Source organism: Oncorhynchus clarkii, chromosome 15, assembly GCF_045791955.1.
Source record: "Oncorhynchus clarkii lewisi isolate Uvic-CL-2024 chromosome 15, UVic_Ocla_1.0, whole genome shotgun sequence".
Classification (NCBI taxonomy): Eukaryota; Metazoa; Chordata; class Actinopteri; order Salmoniformes; family Salmonidae; genus Oncorhynchus; species Oncorhynchus clarkii.
In genome coordinates this window covers 28,805,210-28,819,488 of record NC_092161.1, presented here as the reverse complement: position 1 = coordinate 28,819,488, position 14,279 = coordinate 28,805,210, and the positions used below count along the sequence as shown (strand labels likewise).

At 44.9% G+C, this 14,279-nt stretch overlaps 1 protein-coding gene across 1 annotated transcript in view; it reads right to left on the bottom strand.

Moving 5' to 3' along the window:
• The window catches only part of LOC139367159 (ArfGAP with SH3 domain, ankyrin repeat and PH domain 1b), a 69,195-nt gene that overhangs the window by 40,554 nt on the left and 14,362 nt on the right, over positions 1-14,279 (bottom strand). The window contains exons 4-6 of the mRNA XM_071105279.1: positions 3,312-3,384; positions 2,284-2,429; positions 357-431 (exon numbers count right to left, since the gene is read on the bottom strand). Of these exons, the coding sequence (XP_070961380.1) occupies positions 357-431; positions 2,284-2,429; positions 3,312-3,384 (294 nt within the window). The remainder of the gene's footprint in view (positions 1-356; positions 432-2,283; positions 2,430-3,311; positions 3,385-14,279) is intronic.

Below are 14,279 nucleotides of genomic sequence, written 5' to 3'. Positions count from 1 at the left end.
GACCCGTTTATTCGTGGCGCTCGCCTTCAGGCACAACACAAGGACACTGTTTACCCCACAAAGATTTACAGTGTGATCTGTTAAACAGTCCGGCCCACTCGCTCTCCCTCCCCCTCTCCATTTCTCTATCTTTCTTCCTCTCTCTCACACACACACACACACACACACTCTCTCTAACACTTTCTAACACACACACACACACACACACACACACACAGATGAATGGACAGATCTACTGAGTGGGCTCCCTCTTCTCTTCCCATCATGCCTCAGTGCTAGGCCCTCCCCTAGGGGGTCATGCAGACAGAGAGGGAGTGAGGAAACAAGGGAGAAGAGGAGGTTACTGTAAATCTTACTCCTTTCACGCCTTTCAGGTCCCCCTTCAGCAGAGAGTCCAGGGTGAAGATTACATTATGGTTCTGGAGCTGGAGCTGGAGAGAGAGAGAGAGAGAGAGACAGAGAGAGAGAGAGAGACAGAGAGAGAGAGAGAGAGAGAGAGAGAGAGAGACAGAGAGAGAGACACAGAGAGAGAGAGAGCAAGAGAGAGAGAGATTCAGTGACTTGGTCAGCAGGGCAAGAGTCAAGCAGCTACTGCTTCAGCTTTCAGCTGGAGTACATCAACACTTACTGACAGACCCAGTATTATCTTCAGTCTAAGGGTGAACTCAATCTTGGCTATTTAGGAACCACTGAAAGCATTTTAGACTCTTAAAATGTGCTAAGCTATTAGCTATTTAGGAATCAGCCAAAGTAATTTGCTTACTCTAACCAAATAGATTAATGCCGGTAATTATTCCTGAGCATTTATTCCATTTGGGTCTGTGATGGCCAGGGCCAAGTTCCATTGAGATCCGTGGCTCTGGTCATGGAAACAAACATCACTTAATGTCCACTTAAGTACCTCTGTTGCAAAGGCCCAATGTCCAAATCAATCACCTGCTTAATGGCCACTGCTCCAGTATTAGAGCTGGCCTCGCTCTCTCTGCCTACTGCTCACTACTTTTACAGACCAACGGGGTGGTCTCCTTCCTCTCACACTGGACTCCAGAGAGAGGCACCTTTTTTAAGGGTGGTAAATACCACAAACTAGTGCCAGCGTACAAACAGTTCACTCCATAAACTACATAGAGAGAGAGAGAGATCGAGAGATCGAGAGAGAGAGATCGATCAAGATCGATCGAGATAGAGAGAGAGAAATGTCTGCCAGACTAATAGCAATGTCAACTGCTGGCTGCTACAATGACCTTTAAACTCTGTAGAAACCAATGACAATGTATAATTCCGTGACAGGTTCCTGTGAGGGAGTTACTAACATCAAGACCAACAGCAGTGCACACTGACCATCAGCCCAACTTGGGCAGCAGTTATGGAAACCGAAGGATATATTTAATAAACACTGAAATGGCAACTGTGTCTGAAAATAGATCAGTGGGCCTCTGTGCTTGGTCATGCATGTTGGTGGCCTTGGTTGCCAGTGTTCTAGGTGAGCGAGAATTTAGACCTACCTAGACCTCACACATACACTAAATGGTTGATACACGAGAACGTATAAAAGGCAAATGTATGTCTTCGAAATATCTCATCCACAAAAGTGTGTCTGTATGATAAAGTGAGAGACGGGGAGAGAGGGAGGGAGAGAGAACAATATATTTTTGGACTTTGCACCACTATAAGGGATGTCGAGAGTTGCTTGTCCTTTCAACACGATTACAGGCAATATGTATTCAACCTCCCAAGGCAGTGCCAACAAGTGGCTGATTTAATAAGAGGGTTCCAGGAGGGCTCACACACACGCACACAGTAGTCTGCTGCGGTTCAGTGTATTTATAGGGAGTCTAATCTCACTGCCAGACACACAGGAAGAGAGCAAGGGGACAGCAGCTCCGTCCAACAACAACCACTCACACACACAGAATTCCAACAGGACTCATTTCTTCAACAGAGACGTCAGGGGAAATCTATGGCAGAGCGATAAGAGCAGACAAACTGAACGCTAGATCCAGCAGCAGTCAGCCATATTGGGATGATCGCAATGACGCTTTTGTCGGGGGGGGGGGGGGGTCTTTTACTTCGAAGAAACAACTTGATAAGAGGGGGCCGATTCAGCGGAATTCGAAAACGGTTTGCAGACACCTCTCCAATGAAGACAGACAAGTTGCACAAGCCCAAGTCAAGCCTGCTCCCAAGATGGACAAAAACACATTCCTTTTTGTCAAATACGTTGTGAACATTGTGGAATTCACCGGCCAATAACAACTGATCCGTCAGTCCCCCCCATCTCACCAGGTTCTTGAGCAGGGTTGACAGCTCCTTGGTCAGGGTGGAGAACTTGACGAAAGCTGTTCCCAGGTCAGGGTTTTCTTGGCTGATGAAGTTGCTGCCAAACTTATCCAGAGCCTGGGCATAGTTCTCCTCATTCTGGACGTGGTCTAGTGGAGACAGAGGGAGAAAACCAGGGTTAGCATTCGGTTCAACAACAAGGGTGGTGGTGCTAGGCTCGAACATCCCCTAATTCCCTTTATAGAGCACAACTTTTCATCAGGGCCCATAATGCTCTGGTCAAACGTAGTGCACTGCATAGGGAATAGGGTGCCATTTGGGAAACACCCACGGAGCGGTGATCGTGGTCAAGCATTGGAAAGGTTGACATCGGCCACCTGGCTACAAATGTAACAGCTCGGCGTGCCGTCGACTCGCTTTTGCCATTTCAATCAGATTGTCAGACCGTCAGGCTCAACATGTATGGGTGAATCATGTAAACTGGGTGTAGGTGAATGGGTTGCAGAGGAGCATCGGTAGACTGCCATTTCATTAGGAAAAATGTATTGACGCATGACGCAATGGGGTCAGACTCCCATTCGTCGTTTTAGGAGTACAGCTCCATCAGGGCCTTGTGTGTGCAAGTCTGCTTTTCCCATCATTGCTGCTTTCCCCATCATTCAAACAGTCGCACCCATCTGGACTTATCATTAATGTAGTAGGCATAAACCGAGCATCTGGACAGTGACTGGGCTTGAACTGTTTCCAGTCTCCGACAGGAGACCTGAGAGAGAGGTCAGGTGAGAAGAGGCCCAGAAACCCCCTATTCAAGGCCCTAACAACCTCCAAATGAACTGACTTTATGTGGATAGAAGCTTGAAACTCTGTAATATTGAGATTCATAAGAGGGCATAATTACTCACCCAGACCAGTCTATTTATAGATAATAGCTTTTCAAGGTCTTTCACAAGCACATCCTTCCTCAAAATCCTCTCTGGGATTGGAACCGTTAACCCTCTGGTTAACGAGCCTAGAAAACTGAGAAAACTCACCTTGGCCTGAGCTGTAGATCGCCTTGACCGATTTCTTCACCTTCTGCAGCGCAGTCCTGTCCTGATCCAAAGCCTGTGAACACATAACGAGCGAGAGAGAGGGTGGTTAAGGACTTATAGTAGCATCACAGACTGGACTTTTGTAACCAAAAGACAACAACATTGTTATACTGTAAATGTTAGTCATTTCTGAGTATGAGGCTAACGCACTGAACCCCTTTGAGCTATTTAGAGTGCTTGCATAAAAACGGGCATAACAACATACCAAATGCTGAAAAAGCACCAGTTGACCTAAATATGACATTCAAAATGGCCAACGGAATTCCAAACGGTTAGATTCAGTAGCATCATTAGGACAGTACTGCCCGAGGTGGAGCAGCTGTGTCTTACAATGCATCTCTTCTCCACTCTTCTGTGTTTCACAAGTGGAGAGGAAAACCATGACAACATGCTATTCTGCTAGTCCTGCTATCCTGTCGGTGTTTAAACATCTATAAATCATACAAATCTAGATCCTAAACGCATACACACGAGTGCACACATTTAGTATCTGTCCGAGGTCAAGATCACTGCCTTAGATTTACGTATTGATAAAATACGGGGAAACCCCCCAAAAAGCTCTGCTGTACCTCGAGTAATGAAGTTTCTAGCACTCATTTACATATTTCCTTGATTTATGATCTGTACTAGCACAGTGATTGAATCAAAGGCAGATGTTTGTTTACAGCCGGGCGGCCATGTTGTGTTTAGTGCTGCCTGGCCAGTGCTGCCTGGCCTGTGCTGCGTCCCAAATGGCACCCCATTCCCTTCATAGTGCACAACTTTGACCGGACTCCTATGGGCCCGGGTCCAAAGTAGTGCACTATTACCGTATAGGAAATAGGGCGCCATTCGGGAGGCAACCTGCGATACCGACCTCCAGATCCTCTCACCGCACAGAGCGTGCAATTAAGAGAACGCTGATGTCATGCTTTTATCGCCGCTGAGGGCAGAGCTACTCTGAAACTCTGTTCTCGGCTCACAGCACTACTAACGCCTACATGGAAATGTGTTTGTTATCAAAAACTCTTGAGAAGAATTATGTGCAGAATCTCTGTGCGGGAGCGAATGTTGAGTGAATGGTGTTTTTTCGATGCAGGAGTTTCTGTGTCATTCGCCATTAGAGACAGATTCATTGACTGGGAGGTTGGATCTGCCAAAACAAATGCTCAGTTGAATAGGATTTGATAGCATCACAAACAGTACTTTCACACACACACAGAGATCATCAATGAAAGCGCTTACGGTATTCTATCCTTCAGATTCCAAATGTTTCATTTTCACATACTGTACATGTGGATTTTAAATTATTCCTGATCCACAGTAAATTAAGGTATATTTATGCTTTCCTCTTTCTCTGAGGTAAAAAAACGATCTATATTTCACTCATTAAAACGGAAACTCACAGAACCATTACATTGCCACATTCACTTATGGAGAAGATAAACACCAACATAAATACACTGCTTTAGGACCGGAGGGAAGGCACGCTACGTTGGTGGAGCTCATTAAATTTCATGCATTTTAATTAAGCCCGGCCTCAGTTGGCTCCCGGACAGTTTAACGTGGCTCTTCCCCAATTACGGCTACAGCAGTGCATGGCCCTGGGGCCCTCTCTCCCAGGGCACTGTGCTTTGATCTCTCTCCCTCTCTCTCTTTCTAACGCAGGAGCCCGGCCTGGCTCAAGTGCATATACCATTGCCTACATACAAATACTCACCTACAGTAAGTAATCTTAAATTTCAGCGTGGTCCTATCTAGACTAGAATATAAAATGAGTGTGTGATGTGTACGCGCGAAGACGGAAACCCTGTAGAGAGTGATATTGGTACAATCAACACCCCTTTCATAAATCTGAGCCTATACCATCCAACACGTTTCTTTGGCTCTCGCAGTACTCCATTGTCTACAATCTAGCAAACAACCTGTTTATCCCGAAGTCTCTCTTCCTCTTAGAGAAATACTAAATGATCATGATACTGCAGACCAAGGACACCGACAAGGTCAGAGACACCATGGTGGACCCCCTGACACCCTAATCCAGGAATGGTTATTCAGTGAGGCAGTAGAGTGAGATGACTTCTCCGGAGAGAACAAAGGCAAGGCGGGCAGCAGCAGGCAGACTGCCTCTCTAATGGTGTTATAGGGGGAGAGAGAGAGAGGGACACAGAGAGAGAGAGAGAGAGAGAGAGAGAGAGAGCGAGGAGCAGCTGGCACCCCCGCCAAAGTTCACCCATAATCCTCTCTGTGTCTGCTTTGTCCTAATTAAATATTCCGCTTTGATATGAACATGATTTTACATTAATACGGAACATGCTACGTCGACTTGGCGTTACAGGGGCAGGGATGTCGGATGATGTGTGTGTTGGGTACCCAGGGTCCTTGAGACTGCAGGATTAGGGTTTTTAGAGGCATTTGTCCTATAGCACCAGCATCAGTTTTCCCACAGAGTGAACCACAGTGTTGATGCCATTTCATGCCATTTATAATTGACGACGAAGCGACATACAGTATGTGTCGGCCGTATGGATTTCAGTTACGAATGAGCAATGTCAATCATCAATGACATTGCTGCCATTCAAAATAGCTAGGCCAACATATTCATCACAGCAGTACACTTTGAGATGCTTTCAGGAAAATTCACGCCCGATATCCACACATTCTCATTCCACATTTGTTGGTTTGCTGTAAAATATGCGAGCAAGTGTCAAAGAGGAGAAACGCTAGATGTGTAGGAGGGAAGTCGATTTGGCTTTTAGCATTCAGCTCAGTCTCCAAGGGACAAAATAGTTAAATGGAACACAGCTCACTTGGCACAGAGTCCTCTGCACCCCCCTGGCAACCAGTAAGAATGCATCTCAACTCTTGCAAGAATGCCTCACAAAGCCTGCAAACTATTCAATATAGTCAATGCTTTGTTCTGATCGACCAACGGCCAATGTTAAGCTCTGACACAGCCTAGTGTGATTGGTGAGTGTGTGGGCCAATGAGTGCAGATCTAGATCTGAATACTCAACTCAAAACAAGAGTTGGAGGATCGAGATGTATTATACCTCATTTCCTAAAAAGGGATTCTACAGCAGCTCAAAGTACATGTTCCTGTGCAGATTCCCCTGTGAAACGCCTATGACCATGAAAGCCCACTTTGTGCTGCAGTGGATTCACACAAGTCAGTCAGCATGCTGTTAAAGTGCCAGTACGTCCTCACAGGAACAAGAACCCAACCCAAAGAGGTCAAGGACCCAGCAGGGAGAGGTCAGAGGTGAAGGACAGTGTGATGGGACACGGAAGGGTAGAGATGATGCAGCTTCAACACTTCCTGGAGTTCCTGCCTTATCCTCCCAGTGCAGAGCAGACCTGGCATTTGCCCTCCAGCCCTCCTTCCACAGGAAACAGGAAGCAGCAGGCCTGACTGTCACTGAGCAGCCACCATGTCCTGGTCAGGTCTCTCTCTTAGTTATGACCAATGTTCCCTCTAAGCGGAGCACATGAGCAGGCGTGCAGCTCCCCCGAGACTGCTGCGCAGAAGAAATATCAGCCTGCACAGAGAAGCACGAGATTGAATTTCACTCAACTTTCTGGAGTTTTCCCCTTTAGTTAACGCTATCAACGTTTCCCTTTACTGTGGGAATTGTGATCGAATCAATGCAATATTAGCCACTTTCAATGCAACATACCGGAGAAAATACAAAATATGCAAGATTTTTTGGTGTTGTAGGCAGAAGGCATCGGAGTAGGATTCTATTGCATTGACACTCACGACTCAGCCCGTACTCGACACAGACCGGTGCAGCATAACCAATCAGAGCTTCAGTAGGCATTTATGCAAATAGACCATTGCCATATATGGATATGTGCCATTCACTTTGAACTGGACTGTGTTTACAACATGAGCGGTCGTGAGGAGATACACTTGTTTTGAGATCAAAGCGAGAGCTGCATGTAGCCATGTGTGCACATTTTGTTCATATCCTTTGCTAGTTAGTAAGTTATTAGCCCGGTTAAAAATAATTTGTAGTCACCAATGTGGGAGTGATTGCTTCCTACAAGAGCACAAAACGTGTACATTTCTAGACATATTTTTTGGTCTTAGAGGGGCAGTGTTGTATTTTGAGACAGGCTTGAATAAGCTAAGCAGCAAATAGGTGGAGAGTATGGGATTATAATGCATTTTATTTTGTAAAGTGGTTTCTTGCATCAAACAACACGACAACATTCAGACAAGTGAATTAACAGGTTAATGTCAAGCCCTGTATGTTTGTTTTTTATAAGTCTCATGGCATGTAGGCTACACTGAACACCACACACATTGTCTGCTACTGTAGGTTGGATGATAGAACAGCTATTTCCATGTCAACATGTTATGGGATGTATTTTCTTCATTATTTTTGATAGTAGGCCACTCTGGTAGGCCTATATTATGACCAAATAGCAACAGTAGACTACTTGGCCACTGTTAAAACTGTAACTTAAAGCAGGTAAACATTCAAGTTAGCTCTCAGCAGACCAGAAATTTGCTCAGTGCAGAAAAAAGGGAACATTGGTTATGACACCATGGTATTTCACTGACAACTTAAAAAAACATGTTTTCCTTGAGAAATAAAAAAAAAAAACCCCAGGGGATCTTTTTGTTAATTTACTGTGAAATTTGTGGATGACAAATTTCTCTGTCAATTGGTATTCCTCGCTCAGTTCATAAATGTGTCTCCCTTTAACCTCAACTCCCTCCTTTTCCCAGAGGTCCACGATCAGTCACAGGTGCACAGCCAGTAGTGCAATTGTCATGGAGATGGGATTGAGCTGCCTCGCACATCAACTCAACATTCTTAATTCCGTAGATTCTGCCTGCCTGCCTGCCTGCCTGCCTGCCTGCCTGCCTGCCTAGCAGTCTGTCATGACCCACTCACTGGGTCTGAGAAAGAGAACGGTACACTGGCAGATCTGATTCTCACGGCTGGCTGCCTGCCTGCCTGTCTGTCTGTCTGTCTGTCTGTCTGTCTGTCTGTCTGTCTGTCTGTCTGTCTGTCTGTCTGTCTGTCTGTCTGTCTGTCTGCCTGCCTGCCTGCCTGCCTGCCTGCCTGCCTGCCTGCCTGCCTGCCTGCCTGCCTGCCTGCCTAGCAGTCTGTCATGACCCACTCACTGGGTCTGAGAAAGAGAACGGTACACTGGCAGATCTGATTCTCACGGCTGGCTGCCTGCCTGTCTGTCTGTCTGTCTGTCTGTCTGTCTGTCTGTCTGTCTGTCTGTCTGTCTGTCTGTCTGTCTGTCTGTCTGTCTGCCTGCCTGCCTGCCTGCCTGCCTGCCTGCCAGACAGACAGACAGACAGACAGACAGACAGACAGGCAGGCAGCCAGCCGTGAGAATCAGATCTGCCAGTGTACCGTTCTCTTTCTCAGACCCAGTGAGTGGGTCATGACAGACTGCTTGGCCGGCAGGTTGGGCCAGTAACCGAAAGGTCGCAGGTTGGAATCCCTTAGCTGACAAGGTGAAAAATCTGTCAATTTGCCCTTTAGCAAGACACTTAACCCTAATTGCTCCTGTAAGTCGCTCTGGATATGAGCATCTGCTAATTGGCTTCAAGGTGGTGGCCCAACACTGTACTTTACAAATGATTTGCCACTTGTCTCACAAAAAGCGTAAACTTTTATGTATGCTGATGACAGAACACACCAGACATCAGCACCTACAGCCAGCGTGAGTTCACTGAGACTCTTAGCAAGGAGCTACCGTCAGTGTCAGAATGGGTAATTAACAATAAACGGGTCTTAAATACATCTAAAACCAAAAGCATTTTAGTCGGTTCAAAGCCTTCTCCTAGACCTAAACCTCAACTGGAGCCGTGTTGTAAAGGGTGTGACCGTTGAAGAGGCTGAACTTCCAGGAGTAACATTGGATGGTCAGTTATCATGTTCAAGATGGGGAGAGAGGTATGTCTGTTATAAAAAAAAAAGATGTTCTGTGTTTTGGACACAAAGATCAACTATACTAGGCTTTGATCTCATCCCATCTTGATTCCTGGCCAGTAATACGGTCGGGGGCTGCAAAGAAAAACCCTGCAAAGCTGCAGCAGGCTCAAAACCAAGCAGGCCGCCTTGCCCTTAACTGCACACACAGAACTAACATCGACAACATGGATGACAGTCTTTCATGGTTGAGGGGCACTTGACTACTTTTTTAAATATTTTTTTTGAAGAACACCACTTGTGTAACCTTCAAATGAAACCCCAAATGTTCTCGAACTTGGAATTTCATTTAAAGTCATAATTGTCATATCTGGCAGAGCAACCAGCTATTAAAGCGAGATAGTGCACCTGTTACCCATGCCACAACACTTGTATAATCTATTTGCATTCACTTCAAACAGACATACATACCACACCAGACACGCCACTATGGGTATCTTCACGGTACCCAAACCAAAAACAGATTTAACACGTTGCTCAGTTATGTATAGAGCCATGCCATCGTGGAATGCTCTGCCACCAGAGATTACTCAGGCAAAAAGATTCAGCTTTAAACTTTTTTTTTTTTAAGATCTAAAGATCTAATGTATAAGAATATGAATGTGTACAGTTGAAGTCGGAAGTTTACATACACTTAGGTTGGAGTCATTAAAACTCGTTTTTCAACCACTCCACAAATTTCTTATTATCAAACTATAGTTTTGGCAAGTCGGTTAGGACATCTACTTTGTGCATGACACAAGTAATTCTTCCAACAATTGTTTACAGACAAATTATTTCACTTATAATACACAGTATCATAATTCCAGTGGGTCAGAAGATTACATACACTATGTTGACTGTGCCTTTAAACAGCTTGGAAAATTCCAGAAAACGATGTCATGGCTTTAGATGCTTCTGATTGGCTAATTTGAGTCATTTGGAGGTGTACCTGAGGATGTATTTAAAGGCCTACCTACAAGCTCAGTGCCTCTTTGCTTAACATCATGGGAAAATCAAAAGAAATCAGCCAAAACCTCAGAAAAAAATTTGTGGACCTCCACAATTTTCAAACGTTCATCTGTACAAACAATAGTACGCAAGTATAAACACCATGGGACCACGCAGCCGTCATACCACTCAGGAAGGAGTCGCGTTCTGTCTCCTAGAGATGAACATACTTTGGTGCGAAAAGCACAAATCCCAGAACAACAGCAAAGGACCTTGTGAAGATGCTGGAGGAAACAGGTACAAAAGTATCTATATATCCACAGTAAAACGAGTCCTTTATCAACATAACCTGAAAGGCCGCTCAGCAAGAAAGAAGCCACTGCTTCAAAATCGCCATAAAAAATCCAGACTACGGTTTGCAACTGCACATGGGGAGAAAGATCATACTTTTTGGAGAAATGTCCTCTGGTCTGAGGAAACAAAAATAGAACTGTTTGGCCATAATGTTATGTTTGGATGAAAAAGGGGGAGGCTTGAAGCCGAAGAACATCATCCCAACCGCGAAAAACGGGGATGGCAGCATCGTGTTGTGGGGGTGCTTTCCTGCAGGAGGGACTGGTGCACTTCACAAAATAGATGGCATCATGAGGACGGAAAATGATGTGGATATATTGAAGCAACACCTCAAGACATCAGTCAGGAAGTTAAAGCTTGGTCGCAAACGGCTCTTCCAAATGGACAATGACCCCAAGCATACTTCCAAAGTTGTGGCAAAATGGCTTAAGGACAACAAAGTCAAGGTATTGGAGTGGCCATCACAAAGCCCTGACCTCAGTCCCATAGAAAATTTGTGGGCAGAACTGAAAAAGCATGTGCGAGCAAGGAGGCCTACAAACCTGACTCAGTTACACCAGCTCTGTCACGCGGAATGGGCCAAAATTCACCCAACTTATTGTGGGAAGCTTGTGGAAGGCTCCCCAAAACGACGTTTGACCCAAGTTAAACAATTTAAAGGCAATGCTACCAAATACTAATTGAGAGTATGTAAACTTCTGACCCACTGGGAATATGATGAAATAAATAAAAGCTGAAAAAAATAATTCTCTCTACTATTATTCTGACATTTCACATTCTTAAAATAAAGTGGTGATCCTAACTGACCTAAAACAGGGAATTTATACTAGGATTAAATGAAAAGCTGAGTTTAAATGTATTTGGCTAAGGTGTATGTAAACTTCTGACTTCAACTGTATATATGAATCGTGGATAAATAGTATTTTTGTTGTCTCTTGGTGTCGTTCCTATACAGTGCACTTGGAAAGTATTCAGGCCTCTTGACTTTTTCCACATTTTGTTACTTTACAGCCTTATTCTAAAATAGATTACATACATTTTTTCTTCATCAAAGTACTGAGTAAAGGGAAAGGAAAGGGAAAGCGGGATACCTAGTCAGTTGTACAACTGAATGCATTCAACTGAAATGTGTCTTCCGCATTTAACCCAACCCCTCTGAAAGGGTCTGAATAGTTATGTAAATGTGATACACGTCATGGGGAATTGTGTGATACACCTATTTTTCCGCAGCAGGGACTGTGAGACTAGTCAAAAGGGAAAAAACGATTTCATCCATTTTAGAACAAGTCTGTAACATAACAAATTGTGGAAAAAGTGCAGTTGGAAAGTATTCAGACGCCTTGACATTTTCACATTTAGTGATGTTACAGCCTTTTTCAAAAATGTAGGAAATTGTATTTTTCCCTCTGACTAGTCTCCCAATCCCTGATGCTGAAAAACATTCCCACAGCATAATGCTGCCACCACCGTGCTTCGCCGTAGGGATGGTGCCAGGTTTCCTCCAGACGTGACACTTGGCATTCAGGCCAAAGAGTTCAATCTTGGTTTCATCAGACCAGAGCATCTTGTTTCTCATGGTCTGAGAGTCCTTTACGTGCCTTTTGGCAAAATCCAAGCAGGCTGTCATGTGCCTTTTACCGAGGAGTGGCTTCCATCTGGCCACTACCATAAAGGCCTGATTGGTGGAGTGCTGCAGAGATGGTTGTTCTTCTGGAAGGTTCTCCATCTCCACAAAGGAACTCTGGAGCTCTGTCAGAGTGACCATTGGTTCTTGGTCACCTTCCTGACAAAGGCCCTTCTTTGTTTGGCCCGGGTGGCCAGCTCTAGGAAGAGTCTTGGTGGTTACAAACTTCTGCCATTTAAGAATGATGGAGGCCACTGTGTCCTTGGGGACCTTCAATGCTGCAGAAATGTTTTGGTAATCTTCCCCAGATCTGTGCCCTGACATAATCTTGTCTACGAACAATTCCTTAGACCTCATGGCTTGGTTTTTGCTCTGACATGCACTGTCAACTGTCGGACCTTATATAGACAGGTGTGTGCCTTTCCAAAAAATGTCCAATCAATTGAATTTACCACTAGTGGACTCCAATCAAGTTGTAGAAACATCTCAAGGATCATCAATGGAAAAAGGATGCACCTGAACTCAATTTCGAGTCTCATAGTAAAGGGTCTGAATACATGTAAATAAGGTGTTTCTGTTTTTTACCGTCCCAAAATGTTTTGCATGTCAGCGGTCAAGTTTTCAAGATATTGGACTTTCAAGAAGCAAAGTGTCACCGGCCACATCATGACGATGCAAAATGGACAGTGGACAATAAAAATGTCGTTTTTGAGTGGATTTTCCCTTTAACCTCCCCTTACTTTGAGACTTTCATTGTTGAACTTCACCTCTATGCACTCAAATGTGATCACACAAGCACAGGACACAGAAAATCGAAAGAGCGATACATCTTGAAGGTGAGCCAAGTACAAAACTGATGACATGGGTGAAATGTGTCATCATGCCTCACGGCGAGCACGTAAGTGTTGAGTGGAGGTCAAACCAGCGTGGCTCGAGCAAGCTTCAGTAAATCAATCATTAAGACGCCAAAGAGTGGTTTGACTTTGACAAGAGCATATGCCTCTAGAACTGAATGTCGTCTTCCCCATTGCATTTTGTCCGAAAATGGGGCGCGATTCTAACAGGAAAGGCGGAGAACAGTTTCCATTGGCAGGACACAAGTGAACATCCCTTTCTCTGGCCTGGAGCTGGGGGAAGCCTGAACGCTCCCAGTCAGGAAGATTTAAATAAGAGGATTTAACATTTCCAAAGGTCAGACTATGTCACACAGAACAATTTAAGGCAGCTTTTGGGTGGATGGTTCTTTTCTGAAGAGAACCAAATGCTCAGCATAACACACCCCAGACGTTGAGTGAAAATAGAATTAGACAATTAAAGAGCAAGGCAATGGCCCTAACACTGTAAACTTTGAGGGACATTGGTGGTGCAAGAACCTCTTCTATACAGTAGGCTAACATATGGAACAAGGGTACTTCACTTGTAGGGACTTAGGAAGACGAACTAATCATTGATGCCAGAGAGTGTCATAGGGCCTAGGGAGAGTGTCCTAGCCCTAACTCAGCTGTTGGTGTTGGCCAGAGAGGGATGCAGGGCAGGGAAGGGAACATATGTTGAGTAGAGGCTGGCTGCTCAGCTGGCTTGGCTGTGGTTGGTCTGAACAAGCAATGGAGGAAGACTGTGAGGCAGCTTCCGGTGTTGAGAGGAGACTGACTGCTTGTCAGGACTGGAGAAGTGGAGTACACAAGCCATCGTGTGTTACCACACTGGTGACTTCCTACATCTCTACATCCTTCTCTTGTGAGCGTATTTTATCACACCATACACCACTGAAGTATACACTGCCCACATGGGCTCAAACAAGCATAACTTTATCAATCTCATGTTGGAGTCAGTCATAATTCATAAATGAGGAACAGTAAGCCGCCCTATATAGTTCCATTACATCATTATTCATATGAATGGAACAAACTGAGACTGGGGACTGTACCTCAGTGCGGCTGATGATTAAAACATGACAGCGTCAGCCACATCTCCAAAAGTAGCTCCATTTAGAGGAGTGAGAATAGAAACACAAGGGGGGAGCAGAGGGATTTTCAGGGCAAACATTCACCACGAAGC